This window comes from Nesoenas mayeri (assembly GCF_963082525.1).
Source record: "Nesoenas mayeri genome assembly, chromosome: 3".
NCBI lineage: Eukaryota > Metazoa > Chordata > Aves > Columbiformes > Columbidae > Nesoenas > Nesoenas mayeri.
Genome location: NC_137544.1, coordinates 999,105 through 1,023,348, shown reverse-complemented (window position 1 = coordinate 1,023,348; position 24,244 = coordinate 999,105). Strand labels below are relative to the sequence as shown.

General features: G+C 52.3%; 1 protein-coding gene across 2 annotated transcripts in view; it reads right to left on the bottom strand.

Annotated features, from left to right (window-relative positions):
• Positions 1-24,244, bottom strand: part of OTOF (otoferlin) — a gene marked incomplete at both ends in the record, with an annotated part of 118,910 nt that overhangs the window by 76,335 nt on the left and 18,331 nt on the right. For both annotated transcript variants that reach the window (XM_080342690.1, XM_080342691.1), the window contains 2 exons: positions 3,007-3,106; positions 22,341-22,429. In XM_080342690.1, the coding sequence (XP_080198816.1) occupies positions 3,007-3,106; positions 22,341-22,429 (189 nt within the window). The remainder of the gene's footprint in view (positions 1-3,006; positions 3,107-22,340; positions 22,430-24,244) is intronic.

Below are 24,244 nucleotides of genomic sequence, written 5' to 3'. Positions count from 1 at the left end.
TGACCACAGCTGAACATGAGGCAGCGTGTGCCCAGGTGGCCAAGAGGCCACCAGCATCCTGGCTGGTGCCAGCACTGGTGTGGCCAGCAGGCCCAGGGCAGCGACCGTCCCTGTGCTGGGACTGGGGAGGACAAACCGCCAACCCTGGGGCAGTTCTGGGCCCCTCACGCCAAGAAAGGCCTTGAGGTGCTGGAGCGAGTGCAGAGAAGGGAACGGAGCTGGTGAGGGGCTGGAGCACAAGTGTGATGGAGACTGAGGGACCTGGGGGTTCAGCTGGAGAACAGGAGCTGAGGGGAGACCTTCTGATCTCTGACCTGCCTGAAAGGAGCTTGGAGCCAGGGGGGTCGGGCTCTGCTCCCCAGGAACAAGCGCCAGGAGCAGAGGAAACGGCCTCAAGTTGCCCAGGGGAGGTTGAGGTTGGATGTGGGGAACAATTTCTTCCCCAAAGGGCTGTGGGGCATCGGAACAGGCTGCCCAGGGCAGTGCTGGAGTCACCAGCCCTGCAGGGTTGGACAGACAGACATGAGGTTCTCAGGACATGGGGCAGGGACAGGGCTGGGGGAACGGTTCAACTCAATGATCTTGAGGGTCTTTTCCAGCCAAAATGAATTGATGATTCTAAGCACAACCTTTTTCTTTGCAGCTCAAAGGACGAGCAGTGCAGTTGGCCGGTTGTCCCACCTTATCTGCTGGGCAGTGGTTTCCCTGCCCGCCCACCTCTGCCTCCTCCACATGTTTGATCATTTTTCAGCCTCTTTCTCCTCCTCACTGGCCATGGCCCGCTCCTGTGCCCACTAAACAATCAGCATCTTTCGAGTCCAGGAGAAAGCGGGTCACATCTCCAGGAGGGTTGAGGCTGCTGCCCATCAGGAGATAGCCCACAATTATATTTCCACTAACATTGCTCCATGCAAAATGTCCCAGATGTCACCATCTGGATTCTCTTTTCTCAAGGCTCCTTCGGTCCAAATTTATCCTCGTGCTGGAGCAAAGGCAGCGAGTGAGTGGTTTGGAGATAGAATTTATGAAGTAGAGTTGTCGCTGTGCCCGTGAAGTTGCGGTGGATGGTGCATGGGGGAAGGGATACGAAACCTTTCTGAAAGCCCAAAATGCAAACACGTACCCTCACCTTCCAGCTCCGCTTTGAACATGGGTGACCTGGGGCTAAGATGATGCCCCAGAAATGCGGAGAAATTGAGGGATTTGGCATTTCTGCCCACAGCAAGCACTAGAAATGCAGGATTTGTGCATGTGATCCATATGGCTCACAGCGTGCAGAACACAGAGGGATTTATGGTCTTATGGGAGATCCAAACCCCTGTAACACCTGCCTTGCCCAGGCTGCCCCAACAGACAGCGCTCAGTAATTCTGTTTGCCAGAGCACTCTGTGGATACCAACTAAAGCAACTCCAGCAGAGCTGCCGTGACACAGAGGAGACGGGGACATGAGGTCCTCAGGGGGACGGTGATGAGCACAGCTTGTCCACCACGTTGGACATGGGCTGGGGAAGGTCATTTCTCCTCCAGGTTCCTCCAGATAGGAACAAATGGCTTATAAAGAGATGACAGGTAGCAAAACATTTGCCTGGACTTACTACATGGCTACTGCGAGCTCCCGGGCAGGCTGCAAGGCGCCAGGCAGGGCAGGTACCTCCTCAGTCCTGCGTTAGGTCCTTCTAAAAATTTCATCATTCTCACCATCAAGAAGTTGCATGTATTTCATTTCCATCCATTGATTTTCCTGTCCCACCTTGTGACACTGAAGGGTCTTAATAATAGGGGATCTTCCTCCTTTGGAGGGTCCCAGGGACTTTAATCAGGCACCTTCTCAGTCCGATAACCCAAGAGAACAGCAAGAGCTATTTTCCCCAACCCTGATAATATTGTTGCACCCCAGGTCTGCATCCCCTCCATCTCTTTTCTCCCTCCTCAGGACTGTATTCCTTGTGCTTTTACTGCTTTCATTCCCTCACAGAAGTCCCCTCCTGTCTCCTCCTAATGAAACCACTCGTCTTTTCACTGCTAATTGCTCCTTGTCAGCACAGAGGGTCACACACAATTGCATTTTTCCTTTATGCTGAGTGCAGGAAGCCGTTTACAAAGGAATAAATAGCAGCGGCAGGGGAGAGCCTGAGTTTTTGTTTTTTCAGTGAAAACACCAGTGTTTTGACAGCCGGAAGGATCAGAAGGAGATGTATGTCCACGTGCGTTACAAACTCAGTCTCCACGGACGCGGCTCCCTGGGGTGCGTTAAGCAGATGGAAACGCAGTGGGTTGCACAGCAGCTGCTCCGCGGACAACGAGCCTCTTCCTCAGCATCAGGGGCTCTGTTTGGGGGTGCAGACCCCCACCCGCTGCCAGTTGTTATCCTGATTTACCCAGAGCGGTATGAAGAGCAGGACGCTGGGCGAGCTGCTGCACCAGGTATTGTTGTGTGCTCCAGGGCTCAGATAAAAGCAGCGTTGAGATCAAATGCTGTAAATGTCGAGCATTTCAAACACCCAGCACTACCGGTGCAGATTAAATCCAACACACCAATGGTGGGGAGGAGCCAGCATAGGGTTGCTCAGGTGCAGGAGAGCACTGGGAGCACTGGGAGCCAAGCCCAGCATGGGACTGTGGTCCAAGCAGCTGCTCAGCATCCTTGCCAGGAGCTGAGGACCACGCTGGGCTCTGAGCTGCCACAGGACATTCTCAGGCTATTTCTGAGCTGTGCACGAGCGTTTGCACCCTGTCCGTGTGCGGATTAAACCTGATCCCTCCCTGCTCTGCCCCATCCCACGCTGGTCACAGTGTGGGGAACAACCGGCCTTTGCTCTGCGCCGTCAGGACAACCCTTGTCCTTCAGAGCAAGATGGATGGGCCAAGGGATGAAGGAAAGGTTGAGGATTTGGGGATTCAGGTATGTAACAGGGAATTCTGTGTTCCCACAGCAGCAGCAGAAATACGGATGGATGGACCAGCGACCAAAGGGCAGCAGCAGCTGCTTGTTCCTTGTGACCCACCTGAATGGCTGAATTGTTGTCGTCTATGAGCGTGTCCGTCACCTCTACCTGCCCTTCCTCCACCACCTTCTGCAGGACCATCCGGAAAGTGCCAATGAGCCTACAGAGCAAAGAGAAGAAACATCAGGCGAGCTGTGCTGAGCGCCCATCACCGCTCACTTTTAACGGGAAAGGGCTTTCTTTGCTGGCCAAGTCACCAGAGCTTGGGTTTGCTTTCCATTTGCCACAGGAGGAGACGACAGACATGAGATGCAGGATCAGAGCGTGGCCAGGAGCTCCACTAGTTGAGATGGTGGGCAAAGGAGAAGCCAGGAGAGAAGCCACTTCAAGGTAACGCTGCTGGGACAAGGAGGGAAAGAGACTTTGGGACGGCACCCTTGAATTACTGCGATGCAACTAACGGACCCCAGACTGGTCTTCTCCACCATGAATGTCTGCAGTTCCGTCTGCACTAGTAAATCCAACAAGGCACGAACCAGGGGAATGTCCCTCACCCACCTGCACCAGGACATGGTCACGGCCATGGATGGGGAGGTCCTGCTGTCATCAGCACTGAAAAGAATGGATCCTTTCAGCGGGGCCTGTTGTGATAGGACAAGGGGTGATGGTTTTAAACTAAAGGAGGGAGATTCAGGCCGGACATGATGCAGAAATTGTTTGTGCTGAGGGTGGTGAGAGCCTGGCCCAGGTTGGCCAGAGAGGTGGTGGCTGAACCATCCCTGAGACATCCCAGGCCAGGCTGGATGGGGCTCTGAGCAGCCTGAGCTGGTGCAGATGTCCCTGCTCGTGATCTTGAGGGTCTCTTCCAACTCAAATGATTCTATGATTCTATGATCTAACTGGTTTTAGTGGCTCTTGCCTGAGCTCTCTGCAGCCTGCTGCTCTCCCAGCCAGAGAGTGCAGCCCCGCGTGCACTAAAATCAGCCACGTTTGTTAAATTACAGGTCCAAATAGTTACCACAGATTGTGCAGAAGCCTGGCGCTCTCTAATAAAAGTCATTACTTATTTGCCAGCCTGTCAAGGAGCTGTGGCTTTATGTTCTTCATGTTCTGCTGTTGCTCCAGAGGGACCTTCCCAGCCTGAGAACAGCCTGAGCAAAAGCCCTGAAACAGTGAATGCAGAGCTGCCTTACAACATCTGCCTTGGATGTCACCTCTAGCGCTGTGACCCCAGGTGACAGAGAAGACATTACACGGCACTCCAGGACCACGTCAGCACTGCTCTGCCAGCTGGGCCAGCGAAAAGCTGCTGCTGATCAAACTCGTTCCGCGCAAACATTAAGGCATCGCTTACTGTGATGCTGATTTATAGAGACATGATTTCAGAGAGGGAGACAAGAACTCCCCGTGCTGTGAGGTGGGATATTGGAATGCGAGAATCATTTTGGTTGGAAAAACCCCTTGAGATCTTCAAGTCCAACCATAACCCAGCCCAGCACTACCTCATGTCCTGAGAACCTCATGTTCGTCGGTCCAGCCCTCCAGGGCTGGTGACTCCAGCACTGCCCTGGGCAGCCTGTTCCAATGCCCCACAGCCCTTTGGGGAAGAAATTGTTCCCCACATCCAACCTCAACCTCCCCTGGCGCAACTTGAGGCCGTTTCCTCTGCTCCTGGCGCTTGTTCCTGGGGAGCAGAGCCCGACCCCCCTGGCTCCAAGCTCCTTTCAGGCAGGTCAGAGATCAGAAGGTCTCCCCTCAGCTCCTGTTCTCCAGCTGAACCCCCCAGCACCAGCACCTCAAGACCTTTCTTGGTGTGAGGGGCCCAGAACTGCCCCAGGATTCGAGGTGCTTCAAGATGGACTCAGGGACCTTTGGCTCACCAGATTGCCCCAGAGTGACCTCAGGAAGGCACAGAAAGTTTCCTGCATGCACACAGCGATGGCAGATGTGTCTGTAGGTGGAAACACCTCTTAGACATAAAGCGAGTCCCCACTGCTGTGATGGGAAATGCAAACTGAGCTGGAACCAGCTGGATCTCCAGAGAACTTGCCCCGGGCTCAGGCTCCCTGCCAGCAACTCTGGTTTCCAGAGTGACCCTCAGGAAGAGCCATGGTTGCCAGGCCAGGCACATTGCTGAAGGACACGGTGTGACATCTGTGGGACCCAGGAACAGCCAGGTTTTCACCTGGCTTTGCGGTGGGCTATGAGTATACAGAGAGTCTTCAAAGCTCAGCCCCTATAAACCAAGCTTGTGTCTGACACCAGGAGTGTGTGCACCAGGTTCACACGGATAACTGGACTTTACTGACCAATTTAATGCTCTAGAAAACCTGATTTACATGAGACTTCAGCCCTCCTTCCACTTCAGTACCTCAGGCTGATGGAGGATGAGCTTTGAAGGTCCCTTCCAACCCAACATGTTCTATGATTCTCCCTGAGAGCATCTGGATCTGGTCCTGTCACAGCAAATAGCAAAAAGAGTGGGGAAAAACAAACGAACAAACAAACAAACAAACAAAAACCAAACAGGAATGAGAGTGCAAACATCTCCAAGAGGCATTTCACGCACAGCCCTCCTGTGCTTGCTCTGGAGCGGGGCCGTGGGATGGGGGAGCTGGGGCTGATGGAGAACCCCCCGAGTCAGGCGACATCTCCGCATGAGATGGGATGTCCCAGGCAGAGGGACCCGTCAGGAGAGCACGTGTCCCAGCTGCAGCAGAGCCGGGAGCCCCTCCTGACCCCCTAAAAGGACTTGCCGGACACCTCCTGCTCCTGTGACCTGCTGTGGTGCTGCCTCTGTCCGGGACAGGGCCACCCGAGAGAAGCCCAGAGCTTGGAGCAGCATCACGTCCATGTCCAGCACGGTGATGCTCTCCCCAGCTGAGCTCCAGTCGAAAGCCCACGCTGCCCGTGAGGGCTCGCAATCGCAGGCTGTTGCTCCATGGGAACAGACAGAAGCTGGGATGTCAGAGCCAGTCCCACCCTGTGGCAGATTTCCCCAGCTGCAGTATCTGGAAGGTGACAGGCGAAGAGCAGATGTTCCTGCCTCCTGGAGATGGTGAGATGGAGGTCCTTTCACCATCCTCTTAGCACATCTTTGCAACACTTTCAGCCTGATTTGGGTGCTTGTGCAGAATCTCAGTCTGGCTGGGGTTTCAGGGACCTTGGTAGATCCCCCAGCCCTGCTAACACAGGGTCACAGAGCAGATCACACAGGGTCACAGAGCAGATCACACAGGTGGGTCCAGGGGGTTTGAATGTCTCAGAGCAGGAGACTCCACACCCGCTCTGGGCAGCCTGGGCCAGGCTCTGGCACCTCCCAGCAAACAAGTTTCTGCTCATGTTCACATGGAGCCTCCTGTGTTTCAGTCTGTGCCCGTTGCCCCTCACCCTGGCGTTGGGCACCACTGAACAGAGTCTGGTCCATCCTCTGACACCCACCCTGAGCTATTGATCCATTGATCCCATCCCTCTAAGCTTCTCTTCTCCAGCCCAACAGCCCCAGCTCTCTCAGTCTCCTCAGCACAAAGATGCTCCAGACCCCCAGTCCCCTCAGCTCTGCTCACAGACCTCAGCCCAGCTCATCTGCAAGAGTGTGGATTTTTTGGGAAGATGGATCAGTGTTGGGCTTGGATCACCCGCTCTTTACTCAGACCCATTGAACACACTTGCCCTGGCAGGCAAGAGCCAAGCAAGAGGGAATGAAATATTCAGCACTTGTCTACACGGCCTTTCATTTCCAAGTGTTCCATAATTCATCGAGCACCCTGCTCTCCTCCCCGGCATTTCTGCTGATGGAAAGAGCGGGACTTTTTCTGGGTCACTCGTAATTTTATCAGACTGTAGGAATATCTCTTATTTCCAGCCCAGCCTGGCTGGTTCGGTGCTTAGAGCTTGTTGAAAGCCTCGGATCAGGGCAGACTGGAGCTGCCACCCCACCGTGACATGCCACGCTTTGCTCTTTGCTCGTGTGGCACGTGCCATTTTTCAATCGATCCGTGTCCCTGGTGCGGTTCAGGAGGGACGGTGGCCATGGGGACAGTGACCCCCCAGGCACGGCCAGCACTGAAGTGCCTGTTCCCTCTGAGCAAGGGTTCCGCGGACAAGATGTGCATCTGCCTTTGCTAAGAGCATCCTCCAGCCCATGGAGTCCCGTCCCCTCTTCTCTGCTTAGTGTCCCTACTGTAGCCAGGGAGAGCCTATGGTGTGGGGGTGGCATCTCCATCCATCCATCCATCCATCCATCCATCCATCCATCCGTCCATCTGTCATCAGATCCAGGGAAGTAACAAAAGGCAAATTGTGGCATCTCTGGTCGCCACCTCCAGCAACCCCTCACAAGGTAGGTGGGAAAGCAGAAGGGACGCCACTGCTTTTAACTCATCGCCACTGCTTTTAACCCACTGCCAGGCCTGCAAGAGCCCAGGAGATTGGAATGAAGGCTCAGATGCTCAAGGAAAGATCCAACTTGCACTTAAAGACCCCGTAGAATCATTTCAGTTGGAAGAGACCCTCAGGATCATTGAGTCCAACCATAACCCAAGCCCAGCACTAACCCCTGTGCCTGAGAACCTCGTCTAAATGCCTTTTAAACCCCCTCAAGGGCTGGTGACTCCAGCACTGCCTGGGCAGCCTGTTCCAATGCCCCACAGCCCTTTCCATGAAGAATTTTTTCCTAATAGCCAATCTAAACCTCCCCTTGTGCAACTCAAGACCTTTCCCTCTTGCCCTATGACTTGCTCCTTGGGAGAAGAGACCCACACTCTCCATGCTCCAACCTCCTTCCAAGCAGTGGTAGACAGCAAGGAGAGCCAGGCTCCTGCTCCTCAGCCCCCTGGAGTTGTTGGCTCCATTTAAATCACTGAATTAAGTGCTGCCTGGGCACCGTCCCTCACCCATCCACAGCGGGGCGCTGCCTGCCAGGGCTGGCCAAGCCAATGCCCAGGGGGGTGTGGAGTCTCCTTCTGTGCAGACATTCCAACCCGCCTGGACACCTTCCTGTGTAACCTCAGCTGGGTGTTCCTGCTCCATGGGGGGATTGCACTGGATGAGCTTTCCAGGGCCCTTCAACCCCTGACATTCTGGGTTCTGTGATTCTGTGACTACCAGGGACGGTCCCTCAGCCGCTCCATCACACTTGTGCTCCAGCCCCTCACCAGCTCCGTTCCCTTCTCTGCACTCGCTCCAGCACCTCAAGGCCTTTCTTGGCTTGAGGGGCCCAGAACTGCCCCAGGGTTGGCAGTTGGGCCTCCCCAGGTCCCAGCATAGGGACGGTCGCTGCCCTGGGCTTGCTGGCCACACCAGTGCTGGCACCAGCCAGGATGCTGGTGGCCTCTTGGCCACCTGGGCACAGGCTGGTGGGCTCTGAAACTGGTCCTCATAGGACTCCACCAGCATCCACAGTCACAAACCCCTCCCTGAGCGCTGCTCACGTGTGTAACACCTTCAGCACTCATCATGTCAAATATCCGCAGAACTTTCATTTCTGAATCAAAATATTGCGTGACACCGGTTCAAACACCGCGCAAATGTCTACCCCAATTACCACTTTAGCAACCAGATCTGTAATTTCATCCCAAATTAGTTACCTGACAGGATATATTTCAATACACCAGGGCTGACTGGCACTCATTATGCTATTCCACTTGTCTTCCAGGGTGAAAAGAAAATCCATTTACATTTAATGAGAATTTTTGCAAGAGTTTGCTGGAAAAAAGAAAGTCAATCCATTGAAGCAACTTTTAATATCTAGAGGCTGCTGAGCTGGCTCCGCTGTTGTGTCCTACATTACACCATCTTATCCACACAGTAACAAAACAATAATAGCTATGTAGGCTTGCAGCGTAAGGCTTGACTTGCCTACCGCACAGGATCGGTGCTAAGGGGGTAATTAGGAGGGAAGAGATTTAGGAAGCTTTCACTTAAAGACTCAGATGATTACAGACGAAGCTGCGATTTGTCTAAGCAGTGAAAAAGGCTCTTGGTTTTTGTTGGAGCTCCAGGGCACCCATCAGGAGCCGCGAGAGGAAGCGCTTTGTGTTTATTAGTATTGCCCAAATGCTGCTTCGTACATAAACACAAGTGCTGCAGCTTCCAAACACACCATCAGAAACCAACGAACCAACAGCAACCAGCAGAACACGCATCCTCACGTTCTGGGAGACAGAGGAATGACAACGCTAAAAAGTGCCACATTGATTAGAAAAATAAAGCGTTCTTTTCAACTTTTCAGCTCACTTTTGGTGATGGAGGGCTTGGGGCTTCGGTTGCATCCATCTAGAATCATGGAATCATTTTGCTTGGAAGAGACCCAAGAGATCACAGAACGACAGAATGGACTGGGTTGGAAAAGCCCTCAGAGCTCATCACGTCCAACCCTTGGTCCAGCTCCAGTCCATTGACTAGATCATGGCGCTAAGTGCCATGTCCAGTCTCAGTTTAAAAACCTCCAGGGCCGGTGAGTCCAGCACCTCCCTGGGCAGCCATTCCAATGCCTGACCACTCTCTCTGCACAGAATTGCTTTCTCATCTCCAGCCTCAATTTCCCCTGGCAGAGTTGAAGCCCATGGCCCCTTGTCCTATTGCTGATGCCTGGGAGAAGAGCCCAATCCCCCCCTGGCTAGAACTGCCCTTCTAGAACCAACTTCTAGAGAGTGCTGAGCTCAGCTCTAAGCCTCCTCTTCTAAACAAGCCCAGCTCCCTCAGCCTCTCCCCATAGGGCTTGTGTTCAAGTCCCTTCCCCAGTCTCGCTGCTCTTCTCTGGATCATCAAGTCCAACTGTAACCCAAATCCAGCACTAACCCATGTCCCTAAGAGCCTCATCTACATGTCTTTTAAACACCTAGAAGCTCTATGGAAATGACTGCAACCTGTGAAGGGCCATTTTACCAACCCAGCTCTGAAGAAGCAGGGAAGGATTTGAGGCACAACACCCATCACACGTGAACTGTGCACGGTGAGAGGGTTGGGACGTGACAGGAACCGCAGAGCCACCTCCAAGTGACCAACCACACCGCCCTCGGGCTGGGACCAGGGCTGGACCACTTGGTGTGGCTCTGCTGCACAAGCCTTCTCCATGGAGATCCCACCAACACGTCATTTTAAAGCTACCCTAGATGCAAAAAAAAAAGGTGTCAGGTCAGGTATATTTGTGTCTTTGCATAAAGAATAACAGGAATGTTCTCTTCCTTTTTTATTTTTCCTTTTGCAGACACCCAGGTTGTTCAGAGGTGTAAGATCTGGTCCTTGATGTGGTTTGGGGAAGCCCACCAATGCTCTGCCTGCTTTTAAAACTTCAATATAAAGCTGATGGATCTTCAGATACTCCTTTTCTCCAAAATAGAATTCGCTCAACAACCAAAAACCTGTTAAACGAAACCTCAAAAAGCAAAAATCCCTGACTCAGCTCAAAATCATCAGGGTTTAAAATGCACAGGGTTTTTTTTGCTCATTTTCCCCTCTCCCCAGGGAAGGGTCCATCCCACCCACTGCTACATGTCCTGCAGGTCACCGTCAGTCCCCGAGCTCAGACACAGCTTCTGTCCCAGCCCAAGAGAAACCAGCCCCAGATGCCTGAGATGGATCCACGCTGGGGAGAAAATGCTCATGGAAGGTTCTGGTCTTTCTCTGCTGACCCAAAGCCAATGCCCTGGTTAGAGGCGGGCAAAGCTGGGCAGGGGGATTGTCCTGTTGCTGCCAGAGATCTCCATGAAATGGGTTTTTCTGGTGATGCAAAATGAGTTTGGTGGGGACCGGTGTGAAGAAAGAAGCTCTGCTCCTGAAAGCACCAAATACAAACCCCTCCAGACCTGCAGGCAGAGGATCTGAACTTTCAGCAGCACAAAAGCAAGCAGATTGCAAGCCAGCAAAGGATTTTATCATTTCCCTTAGGGCCTAAACATCCAGCCTGCCTCAGGAGGTCATAAATTAAAGAAAAGGGTCAGACCTGCTCCTCCACACCACACAAGCCCCGTCATTGCTTGTTGGCCGTGCCCAACGTGAGTTGAGCCGCCCAGCCCAGCTGCTTTCTCCCCTCCTTGCTTTGCTCTGGTCATCGAATCATTGAATCATTTTGGTTGGAAGAGACCGTCAAGATCATCGTGGCCAAGCACTAACCCAACCGGATGATTTACAGCGCCTGCTGCACTCTGCTCGCCTGTCTCTGCGTCCTCCCTCCTCCACGGGGCTCAGCGTTTCAGCTCCTTTTTCACGTGCCGGCCTTGCCCGCACAACCGGACAAGTTGTACGACACGGTATCACTCTCGGAAAGGCTGAGCTGATACCTCTGTAGACTTCTCGGCTGATTAGCTTGCATCTCCGACATGGTATGGAAACTTCTACCTTTCCAGGTTCCTGCCCCTGGTGACATCAGGCCCCTCAGGTCAGAACCACGCACGCCGTGTCCATCTCTCTTTCACCTTCCACAGAAGCTGATGTTGGAAATTCTTAATGAGATTTCAGACTAGCTTGGTGCAGCCATCCCATTGCAAGGGGCTTTGTGGAGGAGAAAGGTTTCAGGTAGATGACACATCTCAGACACCTCGTGTGAATTTTGGGGTTGTCCTGTGCAGGGACAGGAGCTGGACTTGATGATCCTTGTGGGTCCCTTCCAACTCAGGGCATTCTATGATCTGCCTGTGCACCAGCAGCTGTATGTGTAACCACAGACACCAGTCATGAATCATCTAATAGTTTGGGTCAGAAAGGACCTTCCCAGCTCCCCCAGCCCCCTGTCATGAGCAGGGACATCTGCACCAGCTCAGGGTGCTCAGAGCCCCGTCCAGCCTGGCCTGGGATGTCTCAGGGATGGTTCAGCCACCACCTCTCTGGCCAACCTGGGCCAGGCTCTCACCACCCTCAGCACAAACAATTTCTGCATCATGTCCGGCCTGAATCTCCCTCCTTTAGTTTAAAACCATCACCCCTTGTCCTATCACAACAGACCCTGCTCAAAAGTCTGTCCCCATCTTTCTTCTCAACCCCTTTTAAGTCTGGAAAGGCCACAATGAGGTCTCCCCGGAGCTTCTCTTCTCCAGCTGAACACCCCAACTCTCTCAGCCTGTCCCTAGAACCGGGAAGCTAAGCTGGGCTTTATGAACCTCAAGCTCTGGAGGACCTGCCACAAACCCTACTCTGTGGAGAGGTATGTGAGAGGAGATGCTGCCTGCTGGACTGATCCCCACCATACCCAGTCTGTATCAACTGGAAAATAAACTGGACTAGGAACTTCTTCTGAGGTGGATAATCCCAGAGCTCAAGAAGTGCAATGGACACTGGAGAGGAAAAGAAGGGTTGCTTTAAGAAAAAACATGAAGAGTGCAGCCCATGATCAAGAGGACTGTCTTTGTTTTCATGTCCTCCAGGTCTTCCTACTGAAATAGATGATGAGTAACTGCTTCCTCCCCACTCTAACCTTGTGACTATTGATCATGAATTGAAGAGGACTAATTTAATTTATAGTTCCTCATATAAAAGTTGTTCCAGTGTTTTCGTCTCTTCTATTGGATCCTTTTTGCTCCTGCACAGTTAACAACACAAAACCAAAGGACCCTTATGAGCAATAGCGTGTTGCACAGCCAGCCTACAACACCACCAAAAAGCAGCTTTCTGTCTTCTCACCGCTGAAAGGATCAGTGGAAAAACTTGTTTTAATGCTGTTTGGATAACCAGGGTTACTGGATTGCTCCCAGCTACTAAGGTGTAAAATACCCTCCAGGAGATCTGCCCAGGCTGGATTTCATCTAATAAAGTTTGGGGACTCAAATCACACAAGAAAATGACAAACTTAAACCTTAAATTGTGCAGAAGGCCCCCAAATCCTGCTAAAATATTCTCATATTATTTTTTTGCTTACGGTTGAAATTAGAAAGGGACTTTAAAAAATTGGTTTGGACCGAGACAGAAGCGATCCAAGCATGAGGCTGGCATGGCACAATCTTTCATAAGTGTTTTGTCTGAGTTACAGGCATATTCCATTTCTTTCAAAGATATTTTATTGCTTTCTGCCTTCTCCCAGTTCTCTAGGCTAAAAGGCCATCTTTACGCATGCACAAGAGGCATCACTCATGCAGTGGCCTGGTGAGAGGGACACAGAGCCCTGGGTACCACCGCGGGGTATCCCTGGGATCTTCCACACAGGGAGGGGAGAAACTGGGGAGAACTGAACCTCCTGCATCCCCGATGATGCTCCAGGGAACTGAACCTCCTGCATCCCTGGTGATGCTCCAGGGAACTGAACCTCCTGCATCCCTGATGATGCTCCAGGGAACTGAACCTCCTGCATCCCTGATGATGCTCCAGGGAACTGAACCTCCTGCACACCTGATGATGCTCCAAGGAACTGAACCTCCTGCATCCCTGATGGTGCTCCAGGGAACTGAACCTCCTGCATCCCTGGTGATGCTCCAAGGAACTGAACCTCCTGCATCCCTGATGATGCTCTAGGGAACTGAATCTCCTGCATCCCTGATGATGCTCTAGGGAACTGAACCTCCTGCATCCCTGATGATGCTCCAAGGAACTGAACCTCCTGCATCCCTGGTGATGCTCCAAGGAACTGAACCTCCTGCATCCCTGGTGATGCTCTAGGGAACTGAACCTCCTGCATCCCCGATGATGCTCCAGGGAACAGAATCTCCTGCATCCCTGATGGTGCTCCAGGGAACTGAACCTCTGGGCTTGCCCCACTGTGATCCAAGCACCATCGCAAGGAAACCCAGGCACCTTCTGGTTTGTAAAATGCAGCTCTTGCAACATCCTACCTACCCAGAATCTTCTCTGCTTGGGGAGGGCACTCAGACAAGAGAGGAAACCTACTGCGCCCAAGTCAATAATTTTTCCATTATACTCTTTCCACAGCAGTTCTGCAGCGGATTATTTTCTGTGGATGAAATGCTGAGCACCCTGGTCCCTGCAGGTTGGAGGCACTTTCATACAAAAGACATGAATTCTGCCAAGATCTTAATTGCTGGAGAAGCCGGGGTACAAAGGACAAAACAAAGCTCTATTTTTATCCCGGAGAGCACAGTGCGGTATGAGAAGCCTTTAGTATTGGTCTCTTTGTCTGTGTCAGGTAAGAGGAGCCAGCTCCTGCCTCCTCCCCGTGGGGATCGGTTTTCGGGGGGGATGTTATCTGTGCCCCCACCCCTGCATCGCCCATCAGGCCAGCGGGGAGACGACGGGTTTGGAACGTGACTTTTGGCCTCTGGCCAGATCCAGTTACTGCTGCTCACCCTGGAGAGGAAAACAGTGACACGGAGGAAAACAAACCACCCTGAAGTAAAAGCTCTCGGGTTTTTGTGCAGCCTTCCTCATCCTCCAGCGATGTGGCCACTGGCTGGTGGTGACCTTGTTTTATGCACAGGGAAAACATGGCCCAGAAGAGGCTTCTCCAGGCTGTCCCAGCAGAATGGGAGCAGCAGAAGGATCAGAGCTCCTGCCTCAGGGATGATGCTGGACCACACAACCATCCTCACTGGTGTCCCACCAGCATGTCGTGCTGCCCTGGCGGCTGCCTCCACCCGTTTCTTGTATCTCCATCCCACATCTCTCATACATGTCCCACAGTGTCTTCTCCTGCTCAGACACACTCAAATCTGCATTTGGGACCTCACAAAGAATCACAGAATGGTTGAGATTGGAAGGGACAAAGTGGATATCTCGACCTCTTGGACTAAGACCAATCCAACCCCTGCCATGAGCAGGGACATCTGCACCAGCTCAGGCTGCTCAGAGCCCGTCCAGCCTGGCCTGGGATGTCTCCAGGGATGGTTCAGCCACCACCTCTCTGGGTACCTGGGCCAGGCTCTCACCACCCTCTGTGTAAATCGCCACGCACCCAAATCCTGCTCATGTCTTGTCCCAGGGCCCTTCACTGTGGAACCACATGCTACGACTTTTCACCCATCTTGAAGGTATTTTGTAGGTCTCCTCAGGGGATCAGAAGAGAAAGGACAGAGATGAACTGAGTTCCAGTAGAAACTCCGTCTTTCCACTCAGGTCATCCCACCATGCAGCAGTTAATTGGCTTCACCACCTGCTTTCCAGGATGGGATATGTAGCATTAGATGAAGCATCTCACATCTGCAGGATGGGTGCACAAGACCCATCATTATTGGTCCTTCTCGTGTGTGGAGCATTTTCAGTCTGCATCTACACCAGTAAATGAGCCATGGGCTGGATGTTCATGTGTCACTGCCCCTCGTCCACCCACACCAGGACAGGGCAGCCCTGGGGTGGTTTGGATGGGTCTTGTCTGGCGGGGAGACTTTCCCAGCCTGGGCACGTCTGCTCAGGGGCTGGAGAAGAGTTTCTGGGCTGGAGGAACCACTGGTCTGGCCCATTGGAGTTGTTCTCATGAACTATCTCCCCACCTCCATGCTCCACTCCTTTCTTTAGGCACTCAGACATGCAGAGCCTCACGGAACAGCCACCGACCCAAAGCCAAGACCTATGGAACCCCAGAATCACAGAATGCCAGCCTGGCTGGGGCTGAAGGGACCTCTGGAGATCACCCAGTCCAGCCCCCCTGCTAACACAAGGTCACCAAAGCAGATCACACAGGATCGCATCCCGGTGGGTTTTGAATGTGAATTTCTAACATAAATAAGATCTCTCTCAGCTTCTCTTCTCCAATTCAACAGCCCCAGCTCTCTCAGTCTCCTCATCACAAAGATGCTCCAGACCCCTCAGCATCCTCGACCCACCAGAGCCCCCAGCTCAGAGGAGGAGCCAACACCCACCCGGCTGCTGTAAGGAGGCTGAGACACCTGGCTGGGCCACAAAAGGATTATCTTACCTGCTAATTAGCTGCACGCTGATGGCCACTGAGGCAGGAAACAAAAGCAAGTCAACGAGCCACAGAACCACCTTCCTGCACCAGCCCCTCCATTATTCAGGGTGGACCTGCATCAGGTGTCCTGCCTTTATCTGGGGCTTTGATAAACAGCACTAATCAGCTGCACGTCAATTATTCACAGAGCCTGTGGCTCAGCTTTCCAACCCCAGACCAGGGCTCTGCTGCTCCTCACTCCTCTCCGAGGTTTCTGTCTGTCTGTCCATCCTCCTCTTCCAACTCATTTCTGTACAAGAGGGATGAGCTGTATTTACAGCTGTATTTACAGCACTGCCTTGTAACCCTGGCCTTTGATTTTATTTACTTTTTACCACGGATCCCCCGCTTTCCCTCGAGGGAGGATCAGCTGCGGGGGTGGGATGTGGCCATTGCCGGTGTCTTGGCACTGATACTCCGGTGTGCACATTTCTCATCCAGCAGGAGAAATGCCATGAGTCCAAACAGAAATCCCTGGATAATCCCTTTATATTTATGACTTGGAGCGGTCTATTCTGCAGGCTGACTCCTGCCATCGATGATCTGAAATGTACTCTTTCCTCCATCCATAGGCAGCTTATAGGGTTGACCTAAGGCTCTCCTGTTGTTGCCTCCTTTGGGTTCCTGGTTCTCTTTTGCTTCAGGGAACTTCATCCTCTCCAGCCCATCCTCAGCCACAGCCAGTTCTCAGATCCTTGTGCCCAAAACCCACTGCCCTGGGCCAGGTCACATTTGGGTGTTGCCAGCTCCCCCAGACCCCTCTCCAGCACTGGGGGCTCATTTCCATCACCTAAACACGAGAACCTGCTGCTGCACAGACGTCACAGAATCCCAGAGTGTCAGGGTTGAAGGGCCCTGGAAAGCTCATCCAGTGCAATCCCCCCATGGAGCAGGAACACCCAGATGAGGTTACACAGGAAGGTGTCCAGGCGGGTTGGAATGTCTGCACAGAAGGAGACTCCACAACCCCCTGGGCAGCCTGGGCCAGGCTCTGACACCCTCACCCCAACAAGTTGCTTCTCCTCTTTCACTGGAACCTCCTGTGTTCCAGTTTGCACCCATTGCCCCTTGTCCTGTCACTGGTTGTCAATGGGATGTCTGAGACAAACACAGGGCTGGAAGATACACCTTGGGATGTACAGGAGACATGGATCCTTCCAGAAGCTGGACACTCAAATGGCTGGAAGATCGGGGGAAGCTGGTCCCTGGACAGAAGTAAAGGGACAGAACTGCCTCGAACAGAAGAATGTTTTGGCTGTTGCTTAGAACCGATTTTCTTCAGCTGCAGGTGCAAAATAGCAGCTGAAGGTCATGACTTTGATTGACAGCCCAGCTGATGAAAATGAAGAGATACAATGAAGAATGGGGGGACCCCAGACTCTAATTTTGCAGTTGGCCTGAAGGGATGCCCAGGGGTGGCGGCTGAAGTTGGAGTGTGGGGGTACAATTGTCCAAGTGTTGTTGCACTGAGGGTCCCTCTTCAGGAGGCACCAGCTTAAGGCTGTACCTTGCACATAAATGATTTATTTCAAAGGATTTCTGGAACCCAGGCCTGGGTCCCCGCTGCAGGAAACCCAGGGAAAAGGAACTTCCCACCAAGAGCACTGTGCCGGGTCTCTTATTTGCCGAGGGCCAGGCTGGATGTGCACTGCCAGGGACACGTTCCACCACTGCCTGGAAATGCCAGCGGGAGGAAATCGTTTCTAACCTGAAGGGCTGTTTAATTTAGCAGAGAGAGGTGGAACAGGTAATTAAACTGTGGGAAGCCTCTGCAGGGAGCTGCCGGAGGCTCCAGCGCTGATGCTGCTCGGAAGTGCGGCTGGTCCAGCTGTGTCCCGCATCTGGGCGAGAGGATCCCAGACCAGGGTCTGGCTGCTGGGCAGGATGAGCTCTGCAATCAGTGCTTAAAAGGGGCCCGTCAGAAAGATGGGGACAGACTTTTGAGCAGCGCCTGTTGTGACAGGACAAGGGGTGATGGTTTTAAACTAAAGGAGGGAGATTCAGGCTGGACATGATGCAGAAATAGTTTGTGCTGAGGGTGGTGAGAGCCTGGCCCAGGTTGGCCAGAGAGGTGGTGGCTGAACCATCCCTGGAGACATCCCAGGCCAGGCTGGATGGGGTCTGAGCAGCCTGAGCTGGTGCAGATGTCCCTGCTCATGGCAGGGGGCTGGACAAGATTTAACTGTCTCTTCCAACTCAAACCATTCTCTGATTAGATTATTCTACGATTTCAGGGCAAACGCACCCCAGCAAGAGGAGCAGCAGCTCCTGTTCCAGCCCGTAACGATGCAAACAACATACTGGATAAATGTTTCTGTTGGTAGTTTGTGGGTAATCATTGAAAGTGAACCAGCAGCCTCTGGGCCACTAATATCAATATTTAACGAAGCTGGAATAACAGAGAAACCCCAGCACACCCCCGGGTTCATCCAGGTGAGCAGAGGGAGCCAGGCTGACCCGGCGGGAGCTTGGGGAAATAGCACAGGAGATTGTACAGGATTCAATGAATGAGCAATTAAAACAGGTGTGTAATCAATGACATCCCAGGCGGGTTTATGAGGAGGTAAAGCCTGTCAAAAGAAACTCAGTTTGCTTCTTTGGAGTCAGTTTGTTTGGCGACTGCACAAAAGGAGCGGGTTTGCCGCAGTGTTTGGCTGAGCGCTGCCTGCTGCCAGCTCGGCACGCTAACGAGCGCACGTTAATGGAGAAACTCTGAAAACAGGTCATCGGCTGGGAATCAGCTCTGAATGACACGGTGCAGCTCTCCTGTTAAGCCCATGACTGCTACATGAGTGACTGGGACGTAAAAATAACTTACGACCAGTTTTAAATTGATGTTAAAGCTGACAGAGCTGTCAAGGGGGGGAGTCGGCTACGGAGAGCGGGGCCCTTGGGATGCGAATGGGGCAAACAGAAAGGGCGCTCAGGGGCCAAAAACAATGCCAAAAAGCAGCATCCACACCTCGGGTTGGGAGAACGTGGAGCAGATTCCAATGGACACAAGAGCTCCAGAGCGTTCGGTGCGCTGGCCACCCAGCCCGGTGAATAAACAACCAGATAATTCATAACTGGAGGAAAGGAGGAGGTTGGGGAGAAGGGAGATGTGTTTCACCCTCAGTGTGAAGAGAAGCTGCTAAATTAATGTGTACTGTGATTAACTTACAAAAGACAACCCCATCATTAACTAATTGATGTGATCTGTGCTTTCTGACCACCTGCAAAACAAGGGGATATTTTTCAAGCTTTAGATCCTTCTGCATGACAAGAGGAGACAGAAGATTGAGTGAGACATGTTTAGGAGTAGAGTGCTTAGCTTATATTTAACTAATAATTAATAGATATATTGTAAGTAAGAAACTAAATAATTATAACGAACATCATCAATTAGTTCTTAATATAGATATATGCCAAAATTTTCAAAATGTATAATGCATATGTAATAATGATGTGAATATAAGCAATGCAAGAGCATCCAGTGGTTGGAGCACTTATGGAGGATGATCCCCAGTGTTCCCAGCGCTGATAAAATAAATGCCACTTAAGAGTAGAATTGACTCTGCCGTTAGGTTTATTTCTCTGTTTCAAGCGTGCAGACCTGGGGAGATGTGGGGTGGAAAGTTGAATATTAGGGGGATAAAGATCTGCAAAGGCAATTTGAGATGCTAAAAACCACTGTGCAATGAGAGGCGCCAAGAACGGCCTTCTCAGAAACAAGACTGGGAGGTGCTGTGACTACAGATGTGCAAGAGCTCTGGAGGGCAGAGAACAGCTGGGCAGGGATGCTCTGGGGTTCGTGTGCTGTGGACACCACGGTGGGGGAGCCCAACTGGCCCAGCTCGGGCTCCTGAGCCCCTGGGACAAAACCTCAACATGTGGGGGTTTCTTTGTGCCAAGGGGGAAATAAATTGGTGGAAGAAGCCAGTTCTCATGGGGAGCTGGAACTAGAGTCCTGCTCACTGCAGGTCATTGATTCATGGGATGGTTTGGGTTGAAGGGACCGTTAAAGCCCATCCAGTCCCCCTGCCATGACAGGGACATCTGCACCAGCTCAGGCTGCTCAGAGCCCCGTCCAGCCTGGCCTGGGATGTCTCCAGGGATGGTTCAGCCACCACCTCTCTGGCCAACCTGGGCCAGGCTCTCACCACCCTCAGCACAAACAATTTCTGCATCATGTCCGGCCCGAATCTCCCTCCTTTAGTTTAAAACCATCACCCCTTGTCCTATCACAACAGGCGCTGCTCAAAAGTCTGTCCCCATCCTTCTTATTGACCCTTTTTATTATGTATATAAACACATATTGCTATATATATATATAAACTTTGATTTGCTGGTTTTTTTGCTTCCCAAGGCAAGTCTACAAGGCAAAACCACCTGAGCTGCCTTCAGCAATTCAGCACAATTTTGTGTTGGGTATTTGGAAATTTCTAAGAGACTCTGGTCACCTGGAAAGTGAGAAGAACTACCCAAGCGACCCCTTCTGAGCCTCGAACCGCAGCCTGCTGCTCTGTCCTGGCCTTTCCAGTTCCCAGTGCAAACAGTGACGGTTCTTCATTTCCAGACACAGAAACACCACTTTCTGCACTTCATTGCATCTTTCAAGTGGATTTTTTTCAGATTTTAAGACAGAGAGAGACGTGATTGTTTCTTTGCATGCAGAGCATGTGGGATTGCTGTCCAGGAGGTAAATTGGTATGTCGTGATGCACTGTTTCTAGAGCAAAATCTTCTGATTTGGCTGGCACGTTTGTGTTCCCTTCTGCTGGGTAATGCAGACCTGGAGCTCTGAGCCGTGGTGGATGGAGGGACGGTCTGTCCCTTCACGTTGTCTGTCTGACAGGTGCATTCAGCCTGTGCACACGGCGGGCAGCTCCGGGGCAGCACAACATGAAGGGGAGCGTGGAAGGGGCGTCCAGACAAGGAGAACCACCGCTGCCATGGATGCAGCAGGAGGATGGAAGGTTCAGATCTTCAGATTGCATATGAGGAAAAATTAGGAAGAATTTCTTCCCCAAAGGGCTGTGGGGCATTGGGACAGGCTGCCCAGGGCAGTGCTGGAGTCACCAGCCCTGGAGGGTTGGACAGACAGACATGAGGTTCTCAGGACATGGGGCAGTGCCAGGGGTGGGGGAAATGGTTCAACTCAATGATCTTGAGGGGCTTTTCCAACCAACACGATTATATGATTCTAAGAGGAGATTTCAAGGGTGGGATCTGGCGCTGGCAGGGGATGGTGCTGCATCTCCAGGTCTCCATCTGTCCATCTCGGGCTCCCATCGCCCATCTGCTGCCCGCAGCCCCCAGGGGCCCCTTCTCACACAGACCCTGGGACACTTCAGGGATGCAGAAACTATTCAGATCTCCTACTCCATGGGCACATCACTCGTGAACTTATTGACCACCACAACCGCACCATCTCAACGCAGGTGCCCGTAGGAGGTGTCTGAACACAACCCAAGTGGCTTGTACGACGTACGGACCCCGCGGCAGAGCTGAGATGTCCCCATGAGCCCCGGACCTCTCCTGCCTGGACCTGCCACCCCTTCCCACCCAACACACCCACCCAGGCCGGGACCCTCGTGGGGCTCCTGGCCTTTCTCCTCCCAAACAACAACCAAATCAAGCAGCTTTTTTCACCTCTCCTCTACTCAAGCTCCTACTTCAAAGCAAGACAAAGGTCAGGATTGCTTTTTCCTCAGTTTGTTTTGGGTTTTTTGTTTGTGATTTGGGTTTTGTTGGTTGTTTTATTTTCTCCAACGTGTGTATTTAGCATGCCTGTCCCGCGTGCCCTCTGTCGCCTCATTTTTGGGGTTCTGAAGCAAGTTTTTCCACCAACACGTGCCTGGGAGATGCTCAGGAGACCCTGCTGAGCTCCAGAGTCTGGATTTCTGGAGAAAACGTCAGTGCGAAGTCCAACCTCAAGCAATAGCCCTTTCTTGGCTCTTTTTCTCCTTTCCCCTCTTTAGTGTCAGTATAAATGTTCTATAGGACAAGTCACATATGTCACTCAAGTCTTTCGTGAAGTGCTCCCATGTTTTTGCAAGTACAGCGTGGAGAAATGATGGAAGGGACAGACACATTTTCCTTCTTTCATGTTCATTATTAATGTGGGGGCAGAAGTTAGACTGTAGTAAGCCTCTAAATATGTTCATAACAACGTACATAATTCCTGGCAACCACCACAGTATCTATGTGAGAAAAAACTCCAAGAATAAGAAATAAACACTTGCAGAACGTGCAGAAGCTGTGGACTACATTTAGGGATCAAATTCCACCTTGATAATTAGCCAAAATATTTCAGTTTCTCTGAGTCACGCGCAAATGGTGTTGAACCAAGGAAAAGCACGGTGTGGACATGGTGCTGAGCACCATCCCACTGCTGAGCTGAGCTGAGCTGTCCCATTGCACCCCAGCTTCTCCACCTTTCCCAGGAGACACCACCAACCTCCTCCTCACCCCCCACTCTCCAAACCCAACCAACACGTGGATCCTGCACAAGCAGGAGCTCCTGCTTCCCATGGGACAGGACCTGAGGGTCGGTGGGAGGGAAGGACAGACCACGGGCTCACCTGTTGGTGAAGACTTTGCTGTAGTTGAAGACCTGGATCTCCAGGATCTCATTGCCATCGATGTTGCTCGCCACCGGCCAGCGGAAAGTCTGCGGAGGAAGGATGGGAGGGAGAGGTCAGGCTGGGTCAGGGAGCTGCTGCAGAGGTGGTGAGGATGGAGCTGAGATCACCATAGAAAAAAGGCTAATTATGCCTCTTCCCCAGGAAAATGGTGGGCAGGACCGTTTTACAGGGGTCTCACTAAGATTCTGACTCAGTGCCAAATATTTTCTAGATAGTTAGATAGTATACATCATAGAATAGTTTGGGTTGAAGGGACCTTCCCAGCTCCCCCAGTCCCCCCTGCCATGAGCAGGGACATCTGCACCAGCTCAGGCTGCTCAGAGCCCGTCCAGCCTGGCCTGGGATGTCTCCAGGGATGGTTCAGCCACCACCTCTCTGGCCAACCTGGGCCAGGCTCTCACCACCCTCAGCACAAACAATTTCTGCATCATGTCTGGCCTGAATCTCCCTCCTTTAGTGTAAAACCATCACCCCTTGATTTGTCACTACAGACCCTGCTCAAAACTCTGTCCCATCTTTCTTATCAGCCCCTTTCAAGTCCGGAAAGGCCGCACTAAGGTCTCCCCGGAGCTTCTCTTCTGCAGCTGAACACCCCAACTCTCTCACCTGTCCCCAGCAGAGCTGTTCCAGCCTCGGGTCATTCCTGGGGCTCCTCTGGCCCCTCTCCAGCAGCTCCATGTGTGTCCTGTGCTGAGGACCCAGAGCTGGATGCAGAACTCCACCACTAAACCCTATCACAACAGGCTCTGCTCAAAAGTTTGTCCCCATCTTTCTTCTCAGCCCCTTTTAGTGTATGTATAAACACATTATATACATAAAAACCTCCGTTTGTGTTTATTTTTCTTCCCAAGGTAAGGAATCAGTCCACCGGGCTAAACCACCTGAGCTGCCTCCAGTTTCCCAAGCCGCGGGTCACCGCTTGTGCCCCGAAGCCAAGCGCAGCCCTGGCGGCGCTGCGCCGGTGCACAGCGCCGGGCCGGGTGCCCCAGCTGCGGAGCAGGGCCGAGCCCACGGCGCTGCCCGGAGACGCAGGACCGCGTGCAAGCTCTGGAAAGGAAAGCGCTTATCAAGCACCTTCACAGGAAGAAATTAGTGACTCTTCAGAAAGATGCCAACGCTCATTTTTAAGCTATTTTTTCCCACTTTGAAGTTTTCTGCAGTGAGTCAAGGAAGCAAATGACTAAAATCCCGAAATATAGAAGAAAATTAGAAATGGCTCCGTGGTCGTGGCAGCATTTTGCTTATGGTCCAGCCTCACTCCCCGTGCTGCAGCTGCATTTATTTGGTTACATCCCCACCATGGAAAGCCCACAGTGTAAGCAATTTCTTCCTCATGTCCGGCCTGAATCTCCCTCCTTTAGTTTAAAACCATCACCCCTCATCCTGTCACAACAGGCCCTGCTCAAAAGTCTGTCCCCATCTTTCTTATAATCCCCCTTTCATCCCTGTTCAAGCACTGAAAGGATCCTCCTGGTCCCTCCTGATCCCTGGTGTCTCTGCACCTCAGCACCCAGCTCAGCTCCAGCTTTGACCCCTCCGGCCACAGGCTTGGCCAGCACCAAACCAACACAAACCCCTCCCCTACCCCCATAGAAACCTAAACCACGGTCCAGGTCCAGGCTCTTTTCTGCTCACACACATCAGACATGGACCAACAAGTTCCAACAAGTCTGCAGCACCTCCTGGAACCCCAGCAGAGCTCATCTCTGGACACAGCCAGGGCCTGGCTTGGTTTGTTTCTTTCTCCCTTCCTCAGAAATACCATTCTCCATTTGTGCACACACCGAATTTGGGGGAGAAACTGGAATGAGCGGTCAGAAAGGCATTGGGGGGAGTCCCTG